This window comes from Crinia signifera, chromosome 4 (assembly GCF_055691185.1).
Source record: "Crinia signifera chromosome 4, ASM5569118v1, whole genome shotgun sequence".
Classification (NCBI taxonomy): Eukaryota; Metazoa; Chordata; class Amphibia; order Anura; family Myobatrachidae; genus Crinia; species Crinia signifera.
Window position 1 is genome coordinate 205,347,884 of NC_139220.1, and position 25,531 is coordinate 205,373,414.

The 25,531-nt window shown below is 42.2% G+C and overlaps 1 protein-coding gene across 8 annotated transcripts in view; it reads right to left on the reverse strand.

Annotated features, from left to right (window-relative positions):
- The window catches only part of MYO9A (myosin IXA), a 131,819-nt gene that overhangs the window by 20,369 nt on the left and 85,919 nt on the right, over nt 1-25,531 (reverse strand). For 3 of the 8 annotated variants that reach the window (XM_083183537.1, XM_083183533.1, XM_083183531.1), the window contains 10 exons: nt 20,043-20,153; nt 18,476-18,598; nt 17,607-17,756; nt 17,217-17,530; nt 15,419-17,131; nt 7,725-7,809; nt 7,207-7,386; nt 2,932-3,044; nt 2,558-2,682; nt 608-819 (listed from right to left, as the gene is read on the reverse strand). In XM_083183537.1, the coding sequence (XP_083039663.1) occupies nt 608-819; nt 2,558-2,682; nt 2,932-3,044; nt 7,207-7,386; nt 7,725-7,809; nt 15,419-17,131; nt 17,217-17,530; nt 17,607-17,756; nt 18,476-18,598; nt 20,043-20,153 (3,126 nt within the window). Of the gene's footprint in view, nt 1-607; nt 820-2,557; nt 2,683-2,931; nt 3,045-7,206; nt 7,387-7,715; nt 7,810-15,418; nt 17,132-17,216; nt 17,531-17,606; nt 17,757-18,475; nt 18,599-20,042; nt 20,154-25,531 lie in introns of all 8 variants that reach the window. The other 5 variants (XM_083183534.1, XM_083183532.1, XM_083183530.1 and 2 more) reach the window with 3 other exon arrangements.

A 25,531-nucleotide genomic window follows, 5' to 3' on the forward strand; every position in this document is an offset into this window, starting at 1 on the left:
AATGGCGAAGGCAGAAGAAATCATTCAATGGTCAGTAACCATGAAATGATTTCTCCTGCTAGCGGAGGCATGCAAGGAGACGAGTTCTCGTACACATCCCCTCGAATAGTACTGAGGTGATTCGGGTGTGGAGGGGGGGATTACAAACTTGGGTGTCTTTTGTAGATATCAAGCATAGCAGTAATTTGAGAAAGAATAAAATGATAATTCATGCTACAGCAATAAATATCAGATGGTTGTAGATTTGCATTAGAGGTATGCAGCACTGGAAGCAATTTTGACAGTGTAACAGAGCATTCCTCTCTCCTTCACCCCCAGGTGTGTTGGCATTTGCCCAATGTTCCCAGAGATCTTACACATGACTATAACACTGGGTTCTGCAAGATGAATTATACGCGGATTATTGCTAAATATGGCTGACACATGGCCAAGGCAAAAAAAAATGCCAACACATGGAATTTGATGAACAGAAACAGAAGCCACAGACAAAGAAGCCAAGTATTATTTTTCCATTCGTTTTACTGGAAGGTCGCTCTGCAGAAATGTATTTCTACCATAGTAAATTTGCAATGACAGACAACCAGGGCTGTGGAATGTAGTCATTTACCTTTTTCAGCAAGAATTCATCCATACATTTTAGGTCACTGGCACTACAAATGATTTGAACTCGCTCATTCTTCCACTGTGTAGGTTCCAAAGCAGCACTACTAATCTTCACGCTTCTCCTACGCTGCACTTTCGGGGATGGATCCTTGTTCTCCTTCTCGCGTCCTCTGCTGAGATCAGGACTGTGTGGAACAAGCCACAGTCCTGAATCCACTAAGGATGACGAAAAGTATATAAAGTAATGATATAGTAGCAGGGACGTACACACAAGTACTCAAAATTATTCACAGATGTATGTGGTTCGTCAAATCAAAATGGTTTTATAAATAGGTGGTCAATTAAATAAAGCACCCTAGAAAACACATCAATGGGACACTACTCATGGGTGTAAACTTTACAATTATAGCCTACTTGAGAGGTACCCAGAGGCGCAGTGGTTAGCATTGTGATACAGGATTAAACTAAAATGTATTGGTTCCCATCCATTAACATGAATGAGAAGTTCAGGCAAATGGGAGACTTATTAAAGAGCCTACTGTTGATAATAATGTTGTATTTGGTGAGTTTATGTAATGTGGCTGCTATAAGCGCAGCGCATCTTTTTACTAAATGTAAAAAATATTTGTAAAAAATTTATAAAAACAAATAAAAGCACTTGACCAAGTGGAACAGTGGACATTCTCTTTTCCATTCCTGGTGGCACTGGAGGTCTCTCTTTTGTACTGGAAGCTTTTAATAAAATACCAAAGGCAAGATGCCTTTTTAGGGTAGCCATACATTACAGCTCTAGTACAAGCGCCACAAAGTCTAGAAAATCCCAGTCTCATTAGGATTTGCCAGCTATCCTAAGAGATTAGATCAGTTTAGAGGTAGCACGAAGGACCAGCGAAGATGCCCTGAAAGTTGGTCTACCTGTATATACAGGTTGAGTATCTCATATACGAATATCCATTATCCGAATTATTCCGAAAACCATACATTCCAGAAAGTGAAAAAACATTTTTTTTTTGCTAAAAACTCACTGGGGACATCTGTAACAGCACTACTGAGGACATGATATGTACCTGGCACTATATATGTACAAGAAAATGGTTGCTTGGCATTCCAATTCAATATCTGAGATAGTACACAATTTTTTTTTCATGTTTTAAAACCTTGTTTTTTGAACAAATAAAATATATTTGTATTTCATGTGTTTGATTATTAAAATATAAAAATATTATGAAATACGGAATAATCCGTTATCCAAAATTCTCCAGGCCCCGAGCATTTTGGATATGGGATACTCAACCTGTACTACAATTTGGGAGAAAGATCCTGCCTGCATGGGTTAAAAAACACCGGAATTCATGCTTTGTAGCATTTTGGGCATGATATTTAAATATAAATTACCCAGTCTAGTGTTAGTAGTACTGAAATGAAGAAGGGGGGCTAAGTCTCTGTAAGACCCCCCCTCCCTCCAAAAAAGCTGATGTCTAAAATGTCTGCCTTCATGTTCTGTGTGTAAGAGCTACGCCTAAGCAATAAACTCCACTGCTTCTAGGGATACACATAGTTACTGTATTCCTGTGACCTACAAATGAGCTAATACTCATTTATCCCCAGGCTGTTCTGTTGAGTCCAGTGCTCTTCCTTGATGTTAACAAAGAGGTTGCACACAATATCTACAAGCTTGAATGAACTTGGTGGTGGCGGTGGAGAGACTCACCTACATCTGGCAGCCCCAAGTTGATGCATAAGCAACACGTTTAATCAGCAAGTAGTGACTGAGTTATTATTAATCAAAAAGGCATACACTGGTAACCCCTCAAGCAGATTGCAGGGTATGCACACAGAACACAGAATTTTTCTTTAAATGATCTCAGTGAAGATTTGTCCCATTACAATTATGTTTTCTCTTATGCATATGAACAAATGTTGCAACAATATCACAAAACCGCATCAATCTCACCATCACTGAAATGAATCCCTTCTTTCCCTGAAGGCTCAGTGTCCATCTCTAGTACCTCTGTCTGTGGGGTCAACTTCTCTGCTGCTTTCATTTTCCCCCAGAAGCGAATCTTCCCCCTCTGGGGCCTGATATAGCAAATAAAAGAATCAATGTTATCACCTCAATCAAAATATCTGTCATCGGGACAAAAATAACCATCAATTTAAGAACATTATATTATCATTTGCTTATTGATTTTGTGCGAGAATTTTTTTTTTGGTCTGAAATTAGAGTAATGGAAGGGGGATCACATTACTTGTGTCTTCCAGAAACCAAGCAAATGTCATAAGGTTAAAGAGACTGTCATTTGGGGTGGTGCTTAAGACATGGCTCACCTAGAGTCTGGCTCTGGAACTCTGTGCGCAGTGAACATATGGGACATCTCTCCTTGGGACACAGCTTTCTGGAGTTTGCTGGGTCGTCCTACACCCTGCGCTCTCGGTAAAATCTGGAAGAAAGCATATGACTTGTCTAACCACAGATACAACTCCAAGTAGTAGTTATATTCTATTTCCAAAGTAAAAGTAAGTTGCATAATATTAGAAAAAGGCTGACATAAAAGGGTGTCACTGAGAAAACCTTCGTAAGACTGCATTGGGAATGTCTTAATAATGCTGGATCTGATAAGTATGTCCTAATGGGTAATGTTTGTAACAACTATTTCTATTAAAAATGTATATCTATGCCCATTTATACTTACAGGGGGGAATTCAATTGAACACGCTGTGATAACGCAATAGCCAGCTGTGCATATATCAGCCATATATGATAGTGCCAACATATAATGTGCTGTACTTTGTATACAAGCACAGCAGTCACTGGTACAGATGAAACAAGTTCTGTATCATCAGGATTGCTAGCAAACGCACTGCTCCAGTTGCTGTAATAGCTCGGAATTCTGAAACACTAAACCACGAGCCTCCTAAAGCTAAATGCTGGGAAATTACTATAATGGTTCCCAATAGAATGCAGAAGGGGGAAGGGAAGAATATAGGACACTGCCGCTGTATCTGTATAAGAAATGGAATATTACAGTCTTTTCCTGGAAATCACACACTGAATAAACTGCCCATCATTTTGATCAGTATAAGCTGCTTGTGTTTCCTATTCATCCTGTTTAGCAAATATTCTATTTAATGGAACAAGTCACAAAAAAAGATGCCTGGGGCTACAGAGTCACATGTAGCTTACGCATTACGTATAACGCGATTTGAATCACATGGAGAATAAAAGTGTACAATTTACAACCCTTTTAAATAACTTTTAAAAGCCAACTATCATGTAGAACAATTGTATTATCTGTATAAAATTGTATTGAGTTCTATAACTGCAGAAGACTACTGAGCAGCTACAAAGGCTTTCACACACAAATACTTAGGGCGGTATTCAATCTGTCCTGGTATTTCCCGCAGGAGGAAATACAGGCACTCGCCTAATCAACCTAATCAACCTAATCAATGCTGCCGTTTAAAACAGCATTAAAGGCTGTCAGTTTCATCTCTTTTTAGAGAGTAAACTATTTTGTTGGGAAACGACCGTGGAGGCCGTTTTCCGACAATCTGAAGCCTTTTTTCGACAATCCACGGACTTTGACACTTGACAGTCAGAACATTGAATTCTGTTGAGTTGGTGTCAGATTAGGTGAAAAATGGACGGGATTCTGACTGTCAGGACGTTACAACAGTCTTCATCTCAGATTGAATACTCCTGTTAGACTTTTAGAGCCCGACAAAAATCTTCTAGAAAAATTGTAAAATTATATGTAGCCATAGTGGGAAATTTACCAGGATGTGTATTCTACTTCACATGTGATGTTGCTATGGGCAACCAATCAGAATCGACTTCTTATTTATTTAGCACCCTCTAGAACAGTGGTTCCCAACCCTGGTCCTCAAATACCCCCCAACAGTGCATGTTTTCCAGGTCACCCGGCAGGTGCACTCATTATTCAGGCACATTTGAAAAGATCCACAGGTGGAGCTAATTATAGCACTTGTAATTCTGTGTGGAGACCTGCAAAACATGCACTGTTGGGGGTACTTGAGGACCAGGGTTGGGAACCACTGATCTAGAAGATAGTAGACAGGATATGGTTGTCCAGGATCTGGTTGTCCATGTGAAGTAGAATACACACCTTAGTAAATTTCGGTACTTGTGAGTTATCCGGACGCCCGATTTCAAAATCGGGTCGGATCGGGCACATCGCATCGCATCGCATGCGACCATCGGATGCGATGCGATGCGATGACCCGATTTTTCCATAGGAATCAATGTTAAAATGGACTGAGTCCATTTTAACATGGAATTCAATGGGAAAAAGGGGTCCTTTTCATACCCCTACTATCCAAGTGGGCATGGAGTTGGATATAAACCTGTGGCGAGCGTAGCGAGCCACCGAGCCCGAAGCGTGGCGAGCGTAGCGAGCCCCGCGAGGGGACACGGAATACCGTCCCCTCGCGGGGCTCGCTTCGCTCGCCACGCTTCGGGCTCGGTGGCTCGCTACGCTCGCCACAGGTTTATATCCAACTCCATGCCCACTTGGATAGTAGGGGTATGAAAAGGACCCCTTTTTCCATAGGAATCATTTTAACATTGATTCCTATGGAAAAATCGGGTCATCGCATCCGATGGTCGCATGCGATGCGATGCGATATCGCATCGCATCGCATCTGATTGTATGCCTTAACTTAAGGCATACAATAAAAAAATCGGGCGTCCAGATAACTCACAAGTACCTAAATTTCCCCCATAGTCTCTAAATTAAACAGAATTGTGGATATTAGCATTGCTTGTTAAGCCATGTTTAGTTAGAACAGTAAAAAATTATTCAGTCTAAATGGGAATTACAACATGTTCTATAATCTAGAACAAATTCAAAGCCATGTGACTGACCTTATATGCACCTGCTTTATGCCAGGCACTAATTACCGCCACGTACTGTACTGTGTGTGTGTGTGTGTGTGTCCAAGTTTTGTGCAAAGAAAAATACAGAATAAGTACCTACAGATGGCGCCGGCCTTATTATTGCTGGCGGAGCGCCAGGACCGTGTCCCTGGCGATCCGCCAGCAATCTGGCGCTCTGGCTGAATGAGACGCTCGTGCGTTTCCCACGCACGAGCGTCTCAATAGCCGGGCGGCGAGGCGGCGCGGCGGGTGCAGTCCTGCCCGTCCCCAGCTTCAGTGAGACCGACAGGGCTGCGGGGGGCTGCGGGGGGGCGGTGTGGACCAGCGGGGACCCGGGGAAGCCGGCGGGGACCCGGGGAAAAGCACCGTCGGAACGGGACGCGCGTGCACCTCGTGCACGCGCGTCCCCTTCCGACATACAGATGGCGCGGGGCGGGGGATGGCGGGTGGGATGGCGGGTGGCGAGTCCTCCGCCATCCCAAGCAAAGACAAGCCCGGCGCCATCTGTAAATACAGAACAACTGTCCATTTCATGCACACAAGACAGTCAATAATAAGCATATTGCTACTGCCAGTAACCACCATCAAGTGTAATTGGCACCTGCCTTTAACTACCAGAAAATAATACACCTTTCTTTGGCATATAGGCACTTTTTAATTACTCAAACACTACCGTACTGTAAATAACCTACCTTATGCCCCATAGATACGGGGCAAGTGAGCCTCTGTGCTGAGCGATGCAGCTAAGCACAGATAGCACAGCACACAGTGATGCAACTGTGATGTGTGCTGAGCGATCTGTCATGGCCAGTTTTCTCTTGTGAGAGAACACTGGCAATGACTTGATGCATGCAGTATAAATCTAGTCAGGCGATGGCGACGCAAAGGGGTATACACACGGAGCGATCCATGCTTCATTTCTAAGAGATTTAGTCAGATTGCTTAGAGATAGCCCTCATATAGCTCCATGCATATGCCGCATAAGAAAGCCCCCTTTTAGCTTTGTTCTGCCTACCTGGGCATAGGCATGTTTGAGTGGCAGAATTAGGCACATCTACAAGGTGGCAAGTGTGCACATAATGTTCTGGGCAAGTATATTGTGACCTCACTACTAAACTAGCATTCGTCCATATGGGTCTCAAATAATCGCAATTCACTTTCAATATGACTAATGGGTGACAATGGTTCAGAGAAAAGTGTTGTGTTGCGCTGCAGTGTTGGAAATGTAAGCAAAGGTTGGTGGACTGCTTTGGCCAGCATGTCATTGTCCATAAATGTCCTCCTATGTGTAGACTCAAACTAATCAGTTACTGACTGACCTAAATCATAAGGTGTGAATGCTATAGCAAGCCTCAGGCATATTGTGAGAAGGCAGTCTTCCATGCACTGATGTTTGTGTACTAAGATGTGGTAAGAGGTAAAGCCATAACATTTGTGTGCCACGTGAGAGAGGTTTATGCAGTGATGTCTGAAATAGGAGGAGGCCGACATCTGTACCAGGAAGTGATGGCAGGAACATACAATAATGCTGCTCTACAGGAAGGCAATGAGGAGTACAGGCCGTGTAGATGCTGTAATAGCAGCTGCATACATTAATGTCTGTCTATTGTAGAGGGAGTTAAAGTTTATTTGATGTCCACAAGCTCTGAGAACACCTTCTCTTAACTATTAATTGTAGAGGTTTGTGGACTTTTTCTGGACGTTACCATTTCAGAGTCGCTGTGACAAGCCTGGCTCAGTCTGCCTGCTTCCTCAGCTGCGTCAGAGGGAGGGAGCCGCTCACCCTGTTCATCTGAATCTTCCTCAGAGTCTCCCCCCCCAAGAGCTCCTCTAGTCATGAAATCTGATCGCGTTCGTGCCATGCGAGCTTTCCGTCTGTGCGGGGCCTGACGGACAGAATGACAACGGACATGGGGAACACAAAATAAAATCACAAGCACATGATGGAAAAGGATAAATCAATACACAATTACGAAAGACAAACCAATCAATGGACAGGTCAGAAAACACAATGAAATATAAAGACTAGTTTTTAAAACACATGGAATGTTGAAACAAGAATGGAGGGACTACATAAAAAGTACGAGAGACGCAACAAGTAGAATGAACATGAAGTAGGGGACATACAAGTCTACAACACTGGCCTATTTATGCTGGACTGTCTAGAATATCCACTTTAGCGATCCTCTATGTGTCAAAAAGAGCGTCCACTCACCGTACTCACCTCACTTACTCCGGACGGCTCTGTTGCATCCAATCTCTTTGTGGAATCACTACGTGCAGATCGGAGCGGCTGAATGGAGGAATTACTAGAATAAATTATAACAAGATCAGAAATAGAAATGAAAAGAGATTGGTATAAAAAGAACATTGGTGTAAAACTAAATGTTTAGAGTGTAACATTAGTAGCTGCACATTTAATCCCAGTGTCTTGGTTATAGAATATTTCATGCCAAGCGACACGCTGAAAGACAGCCATAAATATATCACTGTACATAGTCCTTATGCTGTGATGCAAATAAAGTTTGTGATAAATGTCTACATGATTAGCAGGCCATGATTTGTGCAAAAACCACAATCCTCATTTGAGCCCGGATGTTCAAATTTTCATTCATTGTTTTTATTAATTTATTACAGATTTATTTAATTGACTTACTTTTTTGTAAAATCTGAACTTGCCTTTTTTTTTTTTTAATATAGGATGTTCTGTGAGCTCAGAACAATAAAAGCAACACAGATGGAATGGTGGCAGTAAGCATGTGGTACCAAAACCCACAAAAATCGATCAAATATATCTTTAAAAAATGGGTACTCTTTACCTAGATGGGCGCCCGCGATTGAAATCGCGGGCGTCGGGGGTAAAAATCGCGGTCATCGCGGGTACATAAAAATCTGCTACCCGCGATGACCGCGATTTTCCCATAGGGAACAATGTTAAAAAGTCTGATTGAGCGCGATTTTCATGTAAAATGCCTCAATGCCCGCGATTTGGCCATAGGAATCAATGTTAAATGGGCCACAGAGCCCAAATAGGCACAATTAACCCTTAAAATGTCCCCCCAAATTTTTAACACCACCCCACGATCCACGCCAACCCGAAGCGTGGCGAGCGCAGCGAGCCCGCGAGGGGCGGCGGTACGCGTCCTCCGACCTTTTCATGCCCTACTATCCACTAGGGCGTGGAGTGAGAATAGAATAGTGTGGCGAGCGCAGCGAGCCACCGTGCCCGAAGCGTGGCGAGCGCAGCGAGCCCCGCGAGGGGACGCGGATACCTTCACAGGTAAACGCGTCCCCTCGCGGGCTTCACAGGTGTCCGCGTCGCCACCGACACCTGTGAAGCCCGCGAGGGGACGCGTATAACTGTGAAGGTATCCGCGTCCCCTCGCCACGCTTCGGGCTCGGTGGCTCGCTGCGCTCGCCACACTATTCTATTCTCACTCCACGCCCTAGTGGATAGTAGGGCATGAAAAGGTCGGAGGACGCGTACCGCCGCCCCTCGCGGGCTCGCTGCGCTCGCCACGCTTCGGGTTGGCGTGGATCGTGGGGTGGCGTTAAAAATTTGGGGGGACATTTAAGGGTTAATTGTGCTTATTTGGGCTCTGTGGCCCATTTAACATTGATTCCTATGGCCAAATCGGGTCCATTGAGGCATTGAACAGTAAAATCGTGTCCATCGGGCCTTTTAACATTGATTCCTATGGCAAATCGGGAGCATCGCGTCGCGGGCATCGCGGGTACATTTATGGCCGGCCGCGACGCGACCGACGCGATTTCCATGTTTAACATGGGTTTCAATGGGAAATCGCGGGCATCGCGTCGGTCGCGTCGCGGCCAGACATAAATGTACCCGCGATCACCACGACGGGCGCCCATCTAGGTAAAGAGTACCAAAAAATGAATGCAAAATGTGTAGCTTTCCTTCTAGCTCACATAACAAACTCTTCTATAGTACATATAGTCATGAGTTTATTTACTAAGTATACTGTACGTCAAAAAGTGACATACAGTAATTGCCTACATTTTCAATAGTACGCTAATAAAAAATATATAATGTATACTGTATTGATAGAATATCTGAACACTAGCTATTCCAATGAAACCTAGATGAAATTAGCTTGGTGGAAAAGGAAGCATCTGCAAAACGTACAAACTAGCCCCTTCCATTGGCCAAATAAAAACTGATCTGTTACTGACTGTTTAGATTGAGAGGGGGATAAGATGATCTTTACAGAATGATCAAACAGTGCCGTAATCCTAATGGGGCGTACACACTTCAGGGCATTTTCTAAGCAATCTCACTGGATCACTTAAAAAATCCCCCTACATGTATCCGTGTGTAGGAGCCATAGCGATAATCTAGTTAATCGCGGGTCAGAGCCAGTGTTCCCACCAGAGAACACTGGCCCTGACAGATCGCACAGCACTGACACATTGCTGTGCAACGCTGTGTGCTGAGCGATCTACATGGATCCGATCGCTCAGCAACATCCCCCCATATGTAGACCCTTTACACTGCTTATAACGGAAAACTAGTGAGTTACAGTACATTGCATTGTTAATTTTATTTTATTTTAAAAACAGCGTTTAAGCACTTAACTTGGTTCATATTAGATAGAATGTACAGAAGGCTTAAGTAAAATACCAATGACACAAACAATGAATATTTAGCTCAACATTAATCAGGAATATTGCATCCAGACGGACCTGCTGACTTAACTCAATCGCATCAGGAAGCCCCCATGGAAGTACAGCTAATGGTGCCCACACACGGTGAGATGTGTGCTGGGTGCGATTTGAGCTTTACAATGTGTGCTATGCAATATTAACTTCAGTGCTATGTGATTTCTTTTTTACACTGTGCTATTTGTAGTACATAAGATTTTAACTACATCAAATTTGGATTAGACTACAATATGTAATTTATATATGTAAAGTACATATCGCCTGTGATTCCCTACACAGGGTGCTATATGAACTAGACACAATATGATGTAGTACAAAATTACCTGCCTGCACATGCTACAGTATATGGACTAAACAGGAGCGTGCATCGCATCGCAAGGCAAAATAAACAGTACAATTTGAACTAGACGTGATGCAATTTGAACTAAAAAGTTCAAATTGCATGCGAGAATTGCACCACAGAAAGCCTCTTGAAGCTGCACAATGTATCTCATTCTGTTTATTAAAAGGAAACTTGGAAGTGAAATAAACAACCAAAGCTTTATTTCTAACAAACTAATGCTGTGTACACACAGGGGAGATATATTGCTAGCAATATATTGCTTGCAATATATTGCTGAGCAATATATTGCTCGTGTACTTGCAATATATCTCCGCAATATATTTCTCAGCAATATATTGCTCAGTGTCCAGTTTTTCAGAGGGACCAGCAATTTTCCATGAAAATTGCTAGCAATTTTGACTAGATTTTTTTTACCCTCTATTTAAATTCATTTATGATTGACATGGGTTGTGGGAAGTCTGTATATGGTGTACTTGTGGAGTATCACGGCTCCCACGATGGCCATCGTATGCTAAAAAAATTGCATCGCATGCGATGCGATTGCACCCGATTTTGCACTGAAATACATCCAAATGCATTAAAATGTGTAGGAAACATGTGAAATGCCCCCAAATGTCATTTTTCATAGTGTACCACCCCCACTATCAACCCGAAGTGTGGCGAGCGCAGCGAGCCCCGCGGATACCTTCACAGGTATCCGCATCCCCTCGCGGGCTTCACAGGTGTCCGCGTCCGCTCGCCACGCTTCGTGTTGACGTTGATAGTGAGGGTGGTACACTATGAAAAATGACATTTGGATGCATTTCAGTGCAAAATTGGGTGCAATCGCATCGCATGCGATTTGTTTGTATGCGATGCGATCGCATGCGGTTTTTCAAAAAATCACCAAAAATCGGCTAAAATTGCATCCCATCGCATGCCACTACATTTGGCATGCGATGGCATGCGATGGGAGCCGTGATAATCCACAAGTACCTACAGATGTAGCAGGGGTCATCTTTGTAGGGGCAGGATAATCTAGCGGCAGCAGCCGCTAGTGCCCCGCTCCCACCAGGGGTGTGGGGGCACAAGACGGCCGTGCGGCCCCTGCCACCGGTCCCCACTGCCCCAACCCCCCCCCCCCCACCCCAAAAAAAAATCATTTATTCATTTTATTCATTTATTTATTTATTCATTTTTAATCTGCTCAGATACTATTGGTGTGGGGCAGCATGGTGATGCTCATGCTGCCCACCGATGGTGCAAATCACCATCGATGGGCAGCATGAACATAATCATGCTGCCCGACACCAATGCCCCCTTCATTTTAAATCTGCTCAGATACTATTGGTGTGGGGCAGCATGGTAATGCTCATGCTGCCCACCGATGGTGCAAATCACCATCGATGGGCAGCATGAACATAATCATGCTGCCCGACACCAATGCCCCCTTCATTTTAAATCTGCTCAGATACTATTGGTGTGGGGCAGCATGGTAATGCTCATGCTGCCCACCGATGGTGCAAATCACCATCGATGGGCAGCATGAACATAATCATGCTGCCCGACACCAATGCCCTCTACTACAGCCTATGCACTTACTGGATAGTGCGGCTGTGTAGTAGTGTGCTGATGGGGGGGAGCTGCTGCTGTGTGCGGTAATGCTGGAAGACCGGAGCAAGAAGCAGGGGCTGGCTCCGTGTCTCCTTCGGGTGGGCGGTGAGTGACAAGGCGGGTGGGCGGTGAGTGACAAGGCGGGTGGGCGGGTACCCGGCCGGCGCAGGAGGCTAGTGTCGCTTGTCGCTGGTGCACAGTGCTTTGTGCACCAGCGACCTGCAATTTTGTGCAGAATCTAAAGAGCAAGCTCCTGCGACCAGCGACCATGAAGCGCTGGCCGCGGGAGCGCGCTCCCAGCCATTTATCGCTGGCTGCACATTAAATTACTGGCAATATGGTCACTGAGCGACCATTTTGCCAGCGATTTAATGCATAATTGCAGCCGTGTGTACGCACCTTAAAACATATCTACTGTTGCTGCTGAGAAATATATTATACATTTTTTTTTCGCTGCCTGCATCTTGTTACTGTTTTTTTGGTACTTATGTAATATGTGGGCTCCCGTTTTTTTTATGAGATCGCGTCCCCTCGCGGGGCTCGCTGCGCTCACCACGCTTCGGGCACGGTGGCTCGCTGCGCTCGCCACACTATATAAAATCAACTCCATGCGTAGTTGGATAGTAGGGGTATGAAAAAATAGGGTGCATTGACATGGGAGCCCAGATAATACATAAGTACCGTTTTTTTTCATGTGTTGCTCTGACAAATAAAAGTGTTTTATCCAAAATTAAGCAACAGAAAACTGCTTATATAAAGTAGCATGAAGGAGCAAACCACAGTAGTCTCTATGTAATGCTCTTTAAAACCATGATATTTAAAACCTCAAATAAGAAACTATGTTGACCATATTAAAGACAGAAGTGTTTGTAATTTGGTCTCTACCGAGTAAAAAAAGATGTGTAAAACATGCAAGCCTCTCATTTGCATAGACTGCCTCTGGCAGTCAGAAGGGACATAAGAGACAGGGCTCAGTCTAAAAATACTTTAGATTGGTGTAATAAATAACTAGCTTTATGGACACAAAATGTCATGTGACACCAAGTGATAAAATGTTAAATCAATGATGTCAGCACCACTGTAGGCAATTAACTCATTCAAGCCTGCAGATGGTTTGCACTTCTAAGACCATGCTTTTGTCATAGTTCTATGCTACATAATTTCCACTAAGGATCACCATTTCTGCTTTCATTCCTCAGTCTACTCAAGCAAATCTCACTTTGTTTCCTTGTTCCAGGGCATACAGGGCAGTGCTGGCCAAACCAGTCCACGAGATCTACCAATGGTCCGCGTTTTCCAAATCACCTGGCTGGTGCACAGCTGTGGTCATTACTAACTGTCACATTTTCAAACCTGCTGCATTCATTCCTACTATAGACACACAGGTTGCCCGAAATACATGAACTTGAGGACAGGTCTGGCCACCCCTGATATAGGGTGTTCATTTCTTAACATACAAACTATAGTGCAGAGTTTTGTAAGTTCTGCCATTACAGTCCAGGTTTTAAGGATATCCATGCTTCAGCACAGGTGACTTAGTACATGAAAACGGTGTCCATGTGAATGTGAAAAACTTGTGCTGACGCCTTACATGTTGACTTTATGCGTGTTGAACTGTTTTTTATGTCGGCCTAGACAATGTAAACATTTTTCATGTGTCAACCTAGTGCATGTCGACCAGTAGTGGTCGACCTAGACACTGTTGACCTACAGTAATAATCCACACCCGAATAAGATACAAAACTGTGGTAGTTGGGTCTGGCAATTGATGTCTCTGTGTCTGTATCTGGATGGCTCACAGACTGTGTCTAGGTAGATATCAATAGGTTGACACCAAAAGGGTGACATTAAGATAAGGTTGACACTGACAGAAGACTGACACAAGTAAAATGCCGACATTGCAATAGTCGACATCAGAAGAAGATGAACAAGTTTTTTTGGACAGTTTCATGCTTTACCATCCACATGGACTCCGACAGGTCCAAAGCATTGCGAACAGAGCAATCCATGACAGGGGGAGTGCTATACTAACTGGAGTGCATGTGCTCAGGTGTGGACTTTGATATCAAAATATGCTAAAAAACTCAAGTCGACCTTTTCATGTGGTCGACGGAACACATGCTGACCTTTTGTCACTTTCAACCTAGTGCATGCTGACCCTTTGGTGTCAGCCTATTCTACCTAGACATTGTCTGTGAGCTAATCCACACGCTGATGGGTCATACATATAGTTTGTGAGGTTGAAAAAAAGACAATTGTCCATCGGGTTCAAATTATATTCATGTTTTAAATTGATGGCATGAAGCCATTGATGGAAAATCGTTGATGATTTTCACCATCGATGACCCTCAGTGAATTGGCTCTTATGGACACTGGGCTGCACTCTGCAAATGACTGGTTAATCAGGGAATGGCGTGCACTGCGGACACGGCTCAGTGCAGCCACTTTGGGGGGGAAAAAATTATTATCGCACTCTTTGAAATCAATGCCAGAAAGCAAATGGATCGCTAGCAGGATAAGAGGACTGCCAATAAGACAGGTATTTACAATGAAACGATGATGATACCCAAGTGCTCTTACTCCACTTGTATCATGGTACCAAAAAGTAAATAACAGGTCTGCAACTAGGGTTTTCATTTACAGTATAATCTATAACGATTTTTTTCTTTAATTACCATCATATTTTATACCCTCCTTTTATCTGTATTTCCCATATCATGCATGTAGCCTCTTATGCAAATGGGAGGGTACATACAATTCAGCATTTCAGTTGGGTTCTCTCTTGGTAATATCTCAGACTCAGTCTACCTGGGCTATAGACACCTCAGTGATAATGCAGCTATCTATTATTTACAGAACAGTGAAAAGTGACAAGCAATTGAGAATTATATTTAAATTTACTAAAGCTTCTAAAAATGATAAGAGGTGATGTTGCCCATAGCAACCAATCAGATTCTGTCTATCATTTCTCTATTGTATCCTAGAAATTGATAGACCAAGTCGTATTTGTTGCTATGGGCAACATCACCGATTTTCATTTTTATAAGCTTTAGTAAATTTATGAGAGGGAGGACAGCTACAATGAAACCTGCAGCTTTCATTAAAACAATCAACTTTTAAGCAAAAATATATAAGCCAAAAATAGATTAAATCTATGTACATCTTAATTGCATACAATTTTTAAGAAAGTGACCTTCATTAATTACAACAATAAATTACTCTTAGGGGTGTAGTCTTCAAAATGCTGAATACCCCCAAGATATTTTTGTTACTGACATATAGGTTGAAATGACACTTACTCTGAGTCACTACTTATATTCCCTTTAGGAGTAAAAAAAATGGTTGAATTCACAGTGCTGTGCATCCAGGGGCGTCTACCAGTATCACCAACGTCTCCCATGACATTCCCTCTGGGAGCTTCACGTGGCTCCCTTTGATCCAGGAACATGCTAACTGGACGGTCGTTGTGAGAAACTAGATTAGTCTTCCCTTTAATGGTCAGTCCCTTGATCTCTGTCTTAGGAGGGCTATTCCAGTGTGGGTTCTGTAATAGTAGAGACTTTGGCCTATCAGATTGCTTTTTGTTGTCCATCTTAGGCAAATGCAGTGAATTGTCTGGATCTCTGCCATGTCCTTGTTGTTCCTGCAATCTACGTTGTCTCTCAAGCTCTTGTTTTTCTCTACGAATCTGCTCCATCATAAGTCTTTCTTTTTCTTGCTGCAGTTGTTTCTGTAGCTCTTCCTTCTCCTTATTAAGTTTCTGAAGCCGCTGCAGGGCAGATTCAGAAGGCACTGCCGCAATATCAGTGTGCTCTTGCCCCTTAAAATATTCCTGGTTTGGAACATAAAACGTAGGGAGACTGCAAGAAAGATGGGACTCACGAGTATGTGTTTTGTTAGAGAGAGGGACGGAAGTCTTGGCAGGGGCACTCTCTGACAATTCAAGTCCAGGAGACTTCTGTCTCCAGCTGGATGTTGACCCATAGGCAATATTAACAGCACTTGATGGTGGAGATGGAGGATGGTGGGAATTGGGGCTTTTCAGGGTATCAGAAGACACTCCATGTGGTGCAGCAAAAGCTTGACAAGGGGAAACAGGGGACTCTTGGGCTGGAAAACTGGGTGAAATAGCTGGAACATTACATCCAAGTGATCCATTAAGTGTAACATTTTCTTGATTAGTAGACACTGAGTTTTCATTAGAAGGGGCACATAAAATGCCATTGGATTTAGAGTAAAGTGATCCATAAGGAGGAGATTCTTGTGGGCCATTGGAGTGTGATATTAAAGGTGGAGAAACAGAGCTTATTTGGGTATGAATGGTAGAACTTGAATATTCATTGTAGGAGTGGCTTGTGGGTTCAGCATTGGTAGTGTTTGGGGCTTCATAGAAAGCAGTGTTTGAGGACTCTTTGTTGGGGGAACTAAAAGGTCCACATGACTGAAAACTCATTGGGTCTGATAACAAAGTTTCTGGGAGCTCATGTGTGAGGGATTCTTGAGATACTTCACTGTAATTTCTTGAAAGTCTATGAGTGGGAGACCTAGGATGTTGATGGTAATGCGTCATATCTGCTGCAGGCTCTTCAGGTGGCTGTTGTGTTTCCTCATAGCTAAAAAGTTCCAAGCTGCCCAGGGATCCTTCGCTTTCAGGGGTGTCTGGTAGTTTATCTAAAATTATTTCTGCAGACCAACGCCTCTCATCTGAAGGAGACACGCCTCCACTGCGCACCTTCAGCAATTCAAGACTGAACTGTGCTTGCTCAAGTTCTCTCATGCGACGGCTTTCTCTTTTGGCTCGGACAACCTTCCTTTGGTTCGGGTTCTCCAATGATTTTGGCCTCTCACGAATATGAACTTCACCCGATAGACCTTTTCCAGAGAGCAATGGTGTTGGACTTGGGGGGTTTTGGCTATGTTCAGAAGGGTCTTCCCAGTGGCGGATGTCAGTGTCTGGAGATTGGGGTAAAGACCTGGAGGCTATATTAGTGCGATCTCCTGATGAACGCAACCTAGAAATAGAAAACAATAAATATACATTCTTATTTCACAACACATTTTAAATCTTATATTCAAGTTATAATATTAATGCATTACCTCTGCCTGGATAAATAACCCCTGCATGCCGCTTGTAAAGTTATAATATGCTTTCTCTGACACTGATATTGCCTCCTTTGAACATAGCTCCTCCAGGTAGCTTGGATGAATATTGCTGCTTTATTCCTATGCAACCAATGTCTGCGCCAGAATCTCTGAATGATGATGGCGGAAAGCTTCATCTGCAGATAGACCTGCCTTGTTTTGTAGCTTCTCCACCATGTTTGAATGATATATGCTGCCTTACAACACGTGTCTACTTTGTCTGGTGGCTCTTCTTCATTCCACTTCCTCTTGTAATGTCTCCAGTATCTCTTAATAAGGAAAACAGATATAGGTTATTAAGCAATTAATGGAGAAACAGAGCAAAAAATATATAACTATAGGTACCTGAATGGTGATGGCTGCTTCTTTAAAGTGCAAAAATCTCTTGCGCTGGAGCCTTGCTCTTATCCAGCGCTGTAACAGAATGATGCGTTGTAGGACAATCTGATGTAACATGTCCCGCAGGCACTGTCGTTCCTGCTCCTTCACAAAAACCTGCCAGAGAAAAAAAGAGGCATTTACGCATATGGCATAATGTTAAGAATAATAAAAAACAACAACATGGTATCTAACAAGGCTAGCAGCGCAAGATCCGCCTATAACATTTGATTGAATTGTTACAAAGGTTTTACACGCCTGTTCTTTTGGAATGGTAATTTGACAGCTGGATATGAAAACAACACACTACTATACTTGATTGTTATGCTATGAAACTTTATTGTGAAAAAACATTGTACATAACGAATTGATGTTTCTTTTTATGTAAACACATGCAATGTCTCAATAAAAAAGTTATTGAAAAAAAAAAAACAGGCACAAATGAATAAAGGGCACTAAAATTATGATGAAATAAAAGGAAAAGAGTAAAAGTGACTAAATCATTTAGAGCTGCGAGAGCTTAGAAGAAAAGCAAAAGTATATTAAAATACAATTACCATATATACTCGAGTATAAGCCTACTTTTTCAGAAAAAAATTCATGCTGAAAAAGCCCCCCTCGGCTTATACTCGAGTGAGGGTCCCACTTGAGTCAGTAAGTTTTACCAGTTTTTTTGTTGTAAAATTAGGTTCCTCAGCTTATATTTGGGTCGACTTATACTCGAGTATATACGGTACATCAAGGAAATCAGGAATCTTCACACATGCACCAATGTAAATGTTCCCCAAGATTGATAATTGCAATTTCATGATAACATTCACCAATTTGTTCCTCACCATAGTTCTCCCAACTTGATATTGATCTGGACTGTGACCCATTCTCCAAAAGAATTCCTGAATACTTTGCCGTGTGGGGGTAATATTTCTTGGCAACAATACTGAAAACTGAGTAACAAAGTCCTAGGAAAGGCATTAAGAAAGGTCAGTGGCATATATCATATACTTTGTCTATATATTACATACATACACACAGGTGCGCGTGTGTGTGTGTATATAATATATATATATATATATATATATATATATATATATATATATATATATATATAAACAAGACAATTCTCCTCAAGCACACCAATAAATAACTGTATATTGTATGTTCAAAGCGGCAGCCTATCACACATGGTTTCATGTTGGCATGGAAACTACAAGAATACAACAATGGTGAGATGGCGCCCAATGGTGTGAATCCTTATTCAATATAACCTTATAGGGTCATCAACAATAAAAAGCCCCAAAATCCTCTGTTACGATATGCTCAACTCTTGTAAGAATAGATGGAATACTTTCACAGTAGCGAAGAAACCAACGCTTTTCGTCAATATAAGACTTCATCAGGGATTGTTCAGTTTGGATGTGGCATGTACATTAACATAGAGGTTGTTTCACAGGCAATACAATGTCTAATTTTCAACAATTCCTGAAGCTTATGCTCTCATTACATCATCAGAGAAAGATTTTCCCTCAGGGGGTGTTGTCTACAATAGATCATCTTTAATATTAACCACCAATAGTAATGTTGGTATGGAATGGCTTCAAAAACCTTTATGCCTTAAAGTGTTAATAATGGCCTAAATCAAAGTTCCTACTGGTCGATCCAAATTTGATGGGCCATATTGTGTAGAAAGAGCTTTAAATCAATGACATAGCTGCAATTACCATCCAAAGTTGACAGATAGTATAAGGGCTAGTTAAACTCCAACACAATAGACCATAAGAGATGTGCTTATCAACTCACCAACTTTTATGAACTAAATACTTTTTATGAAAATAAACATTATCAAGGATTTTGGAACTTTTTATTGTTGATGACCCTATAAGGTTATGTTGATTAAGGATTCACACCATTGAATAGAGATTGTATATAGAGAGAGATATAGATATATATACACTGTATATATAAATCTACACAGTAGTGGCCTAATCATTTCAGAACCATCTAATATGTTACTTAAACTGTCAGGTACATGAAAAGGATTGTACACCTGAAACAAAACTTTGACTACTGTACTGTTTGTGAGCAGTGCAGTGAATTATTATGATACGTGACTATGTCACTCACAGATCATTACAGCCACCTGTTTTCTAACTGTCCATCATTAACCATATTTAGCTCAGTAAGAAGCAGTTGGAATGACAGTTTGGCATAATCTGCCCTCTATAAATGACATCCCAGTGCATAAGTAGTGACATCAGGCACCAATGAATTTTTTTTTGAGTAGACTATGTACCACATAAAACTAAAAAATATATGACAACCTGTAATCATATATGAAAGAATGGTCATTTTACAATCTGTATATTGTGCAAATAAAAGTTGTACACAAAAACTGGCCAGTCTAACCTGAAAGGGATATTTGCAGCTGTAACCCGATTGGCGTATTCGGACGGTTTCCAGCATTCCAGTGTAACGAAGTTGTCTGAGCACCAATGAGTCATTGAAACGCAAAGGCACCTATTAGATGAAATGGAAAATGTACTTGAAAATAAATTCAATGTAGCAGTGTTGTTATAAAGGATACATCAAATACAATACTGATGTTTAAGCTGCATAATATCCTTTTACAAAAGAGTATGAGAAACACCACTGTGGTCCTAAAACAGAGCAAGTCACTTTGCATTTTTTACATCCCCATCAACAGTTCATCATGGTATTTCCAAGGTGCAGAGACATTAAGGGGTATTAAATCTTGGGTCATGACTGCCGGAGATTGAATACTCCCCTTAGATGTAATACGGGTTTATCCAAAACCAAATATGAACTGCAGTGTAAAAATAAGATGTGCAGTGTTTAGGCAACCTGAAAACACAGCTGGTATATACCCTGTATGCAAAAATAAATGTATTTACACCCCTTGCATTGCATCATAGTTTGTTCCAGATACAACAATACTTATTCTTTACTGCATTGCTCCAAACTCAGATTAAGCCACTAAATGTAAACTCTATTTTACATTAAATCTTTGTTCATGGAGGCCTGCAATGTCACTGTCTATTCCTTCACCATTTGGAAGGAAAGAAACATGTAGAGTTCGAAACCAATTCCTAAAGCATACACAATCTTCTAGTAGAAAATGAAGCTACTTCATATAGAACAGCTAAAAGCAAGAGCCACAAGAATTAAAAAAATGAGCCTTGTCCTCTTATACAGAGACGAACCAGAAACTTTTACACCGCTTTTATTACACAGTACTCCCAAATTGAAGTTTATTGTTGGAGATGCCCCAACCTCGGATTGCAACAAATGGGGCTCCCCAGAAGCAGACATAATGCAATGTCTATGGTCTTGCCTGAAAGTACAGGTTATATGGCAAGCACTACAAACGTATATCAATAATGGCCTACAAATTACATTTGTAATAGATAAACTCTGGGCTTTTTGGGACATTTACCTGAAGCTCCCTTCCAGTAACTTAACTAAAGGGAATCGTATAAATTGGCTGCAGCCACAAAAAAAACTATCCTTTCTCAATGGATAGCCCTGGCCCCAGTCTCTATTTCGTTGCTCCACCCTTCACACTTGTTTTACATGGATTGGACTAATACTACATTACAGAAAGAGAAGTTAATGGAAAAACATTTTGATATATGGCTCCCATACGTTAGGAATTTATCAACATATTTACTTAAGTCTACGACAGCAGCGCAATGTATTACTAATATATTTATCAACATTGGTCAAAGAAGAAAATGGTATAACATGGAAATACTCAGTACTCCTGGTAGTTTTAATTACTAATGGGGAAAGTACCCAGGAGGAAACAGGGAAGCTCCTCCCCCCACCTGGAAACCACAGGGACCTATCATCGTAATGGTGTTTAGCTGACAGGAAAGTCCCTGGTGGTCTAGCGGCAGCATTAAAATGCAAGGCTTTATCAGCGAAAAATAAGACAAAATAATAAATAATAAAGAAAAAACCAGGACTGAACATAGCTCTTCTGTGGAAATGCCTGTGCCCTGAGGCACCGAGGCAAATTCAGGGTTTGCAGGCAGGGTATGGGGGTGGAGGGGCCTGGCCTGCACTCAAGAAGATTAACTCATTGGTGCCTGTCACTAAAGCTCCACCCATACACACTGTTTCAGTGACCACCATTGGCATGAAAGAAAAAACGTGATCCACTGCTCTGGTTCATCGCTCAAAATTAAATGTGTTGCATTTACTTGGTGCCTGTACACTGCCTGCTCTGTTCCCAACTAGCTGTGTTGTTAACGCATTATTATTATTATTATACTGTTATTATGATAAAAGGCTGCCTTCTCAGGAGTAAGGATGGTTCCTCTGCACTCACGATGCTTTCCTATCGCCTGTTCAAGCACAGTATCACAGTTAGAGTGTTGTCTGTACTCAACATATGAACTGCAGATGTGGAAAGCGATTCATCTGATTATACAGCAAATGTCTAACAGGCCAGATCGGGTAAATTGCTGCCAAAATATGTAGTAATTTGTATAACTGTTAAATTAATTAATTCCCTGGAAGGACAAACATTATTTAAAATACCTCTATTATCTGAGGTGTTATTATCTAAAAGGAAAGTTACACGATGTCCTGTCTCAAAGTGTTAAAGGGAATAGATAAACAGTAAGATCAATTTCAAGCTCATGAAAGCTCAATGAAAAAAAAAATGAAACACTGAACAGTCGTAACAAAATTGGCCACAGTTTTCATCACTGTGGATCATTCTAAAAATAATTTTAATAAATACATTTATATAGCTAAAGTTTTTTTCCCCCAAGGGACTTATGGAGAGGACAGGGTCGAGTTGCCTTTGATGTCCACTACTGTGATGAAGAATAAGAAAACTAATAAAGTTTCACGTTTATTTAGTAAACAGATGATTCCTGCTCGCAGTGATAACGCTGCATTTGGGCAGTGAAAAGCATTTGTTCAAACCTTTTAATACAACCCAGAGCCAACTTTGGATTCCATCTGGATTACCGGTTATTCTTCTGGACCCCTTTGGACACTGCATCCCCAAGCAGCTTCATCTACACAGGCTGCCTATTCATGTGGACCACTGCACCATAGAGAGGATTTCCTGTTACCAAGAACCTTTCAGGACTCCCAACAATTCAGGTTGTTGGTAATTATTTCCTGTGTTACAATACAGACTGTCCATGAGGAACTATATATATTTCATACATACAAGTCCAGTCTGGTTAAATACCAATCAGTGTCAAAACTTGATCCAGTTGACTAAACAGTGTTTGTTTTTAATGAGCTCTAAATTGTGATCATATTAAAATTGTTCAAATTTTATGAAATCCCATTTGCGTATATATCATTTAGGTACTTGTTTCCTAGCATGGCGCCCGTCATAGGTCATCGCATACCTTACCTTGTGGCGAGGGGACGCGTAATGCCTGTGAAGCAATGCACGTCCCCTCGCGGGACTCGCCACGCTTCGGGCTCGCCACACTATATAAAATCATCTCCACGCCGACGTGGATAGTGGGGGTATGAAAAGGTCGGAGAACGCGTACCGCTGCGCTCGCCACGCTTCGGGTTGGCGTTCATCGTGGGGTGGCGTTAACAATGGGGGGGCATTTGACCCATCAGTGTTGGCAAACAATAAAAATTGGGGTCTGGGGGCCATTTAACATTGGGGCCAATGTAAAATCGGGTCTCAGGGACCCTTTTACATTGATTCCAATGTAAAAATTGCGTCAATCGCATCAAATGCGATTTGGTTGCATGCGATACGATCGACGCGATTTCGGGGGGTCCTGATGGACACAATTTTTATCGCTGGCGCTGTGCTAGGAAACAAGTACCTTCATTTGCTTTGAGCGCATCTATTTTCTTGGTTTATTTGTTCTGTTTGACTACCCCCATGTATAGCAGCTGCTCACCAGGGACACCACTCACACCAGTACCCAGGTTACTCCAAAACACTTCTTTTGGTAGTATCTTTTCTACTGGCCAGCAAGAAAGACAGTAATCGCGGCAGACATAAGGATCTAGGGTTGAAGCCTCGATCTGAACACGCAAAGAACGTCTACCAAACCTTGTGAAATTCTAAATGAGGGAGGCTTCCTAGCTTATAGCATGGTAAGATTTATGGTTCTTAAGAAAACTTCTGTACCCAGAACAGATGTCTCAATAGCCTCCCCATCAAGCTAGACAATGTGGATTTGGACAGAAGCATGAGTCCGGAGACAGAAGATCTGGCCTGAGTCGAACAGGCAGCAGAGTATAGATGGAGAACCATGATGATCTGTGGTACCATTGCAACGAGGATCGCTGTGCCACCTCCCAACTTTGATTTGAAGAGAACCCTTGAAATCTATGAGGTTGGAGGGAAGATGTACAGTAAGTGAGTAAAAAGCTCTTTGATCCCTGGTGCGCAAGCAGTATCTTGGAAGCTGGTTTACCTCTTTCATGGTGGTGTGACTGTATGTTCTGTCCTGATGGTTATTGTAGGCTATGGCTATCATGCATAGATCGACTGAACCTTGACTGGCTAGTGATGGAGAAGGGGCTGCCCTAGGAAAAGGGTTTTGTTAACGACACTGAGTTCCTATATACTGACAGGTAGCAGGCTCTCCTGAGCCAACCACCAACCCTGGAAAATTTGACAAGTGATTTCCCGAGGATTAGTATTGAGGATCATATTGATGGTGTAGACTAGTGAGCTCAAGACTTGCATACAAGAGTGGATGGACACATGTCCTTAGCCTATGAAGGTGTGAATCTTGATATCTAGAGACTGTAGGAAGAAACACCTGTACAGCAAGGCTCACAGATGTAACAACCTTAAGGAAGATTTCCTCCAATAAGTGACCCAATGTGAGACTGGAGGAGGTCCACCAGGAGACAGATATGATGCCACAGAATTTCCAGAGATTGTGCCAGGATCAAAAGATCATCCAGATAAGGTAAAATGTATACCCACATTGCACCAGAGATGAGCTGCCATAACCTTTCTGAAGAAAAGGAGGCGTGGAAAGTTCAAATGTCAATGCTCAAAACAGCAAATGTTTCTTCCGGCCAGAAAACATCAAGAAGGGCCGATGACTGTCCTGGATGGGAATATATAAATAGTCATCCTGAACGCCCAAAAAGGCCATGAAGTCTTCCAGTTCCAGAGCTAGAATGATGCAGCGCAGGGACTCAGGGTGTCTGACGATGTGGTCAGACAATGGGGTCAGAATAAGCTGTCCAGATTCTGAACCAGGTAAAAGGTTGACATAGCAGACCAAGTCTCTCTGTGATAGGGAGCAGATGGACTTCTGCTGAACTTCAGCTTTTCCTAGTTTAATTTCTAGTTACGGGGTATATGGTGCCTGCGATGCTGGAAAGTAGTTTGGTGTGGGGTTCAGCTGATACCAAGGTTTGAATTACCAACTATGGGGTAATTCACTTAAGCAGGTACTATACTCCTTAGATGCAACAAAGCTGAGGGCAAGCTAGACTCTCTGGACCAGCTTTATCAGTGCCATAGTCTCTGTTCACTTGAACAGTTTTGTTGGGACTTGGGACATAGCACTTTATTTCACTACAACTCCCATATTAGCAGACCAGAAAAAAAATCCATGATAACTTACATTTTGAGGCGCCTCAATTGCGTTTACCCATAAGTCTGACAAATTACTAGGATTCTATTGGTTAGCACTTAAAATTGTGCTATTTATCAAGCAAGAAAAAGGCGCTCTAATAAAATACACCCAGGCACTAAAGCTTGATGCAACCCCCTTTTTCACACCCAGTATGGGTCTAAATTGAATTATCCATCGCCTGCCTTGAATAATGTATTTCCCCCCTGACTGGTCTTCCCTTAACCCTTAGTATAACGGACGTCTTATGAGGACCCCTTCAGAAACCTAAAAACA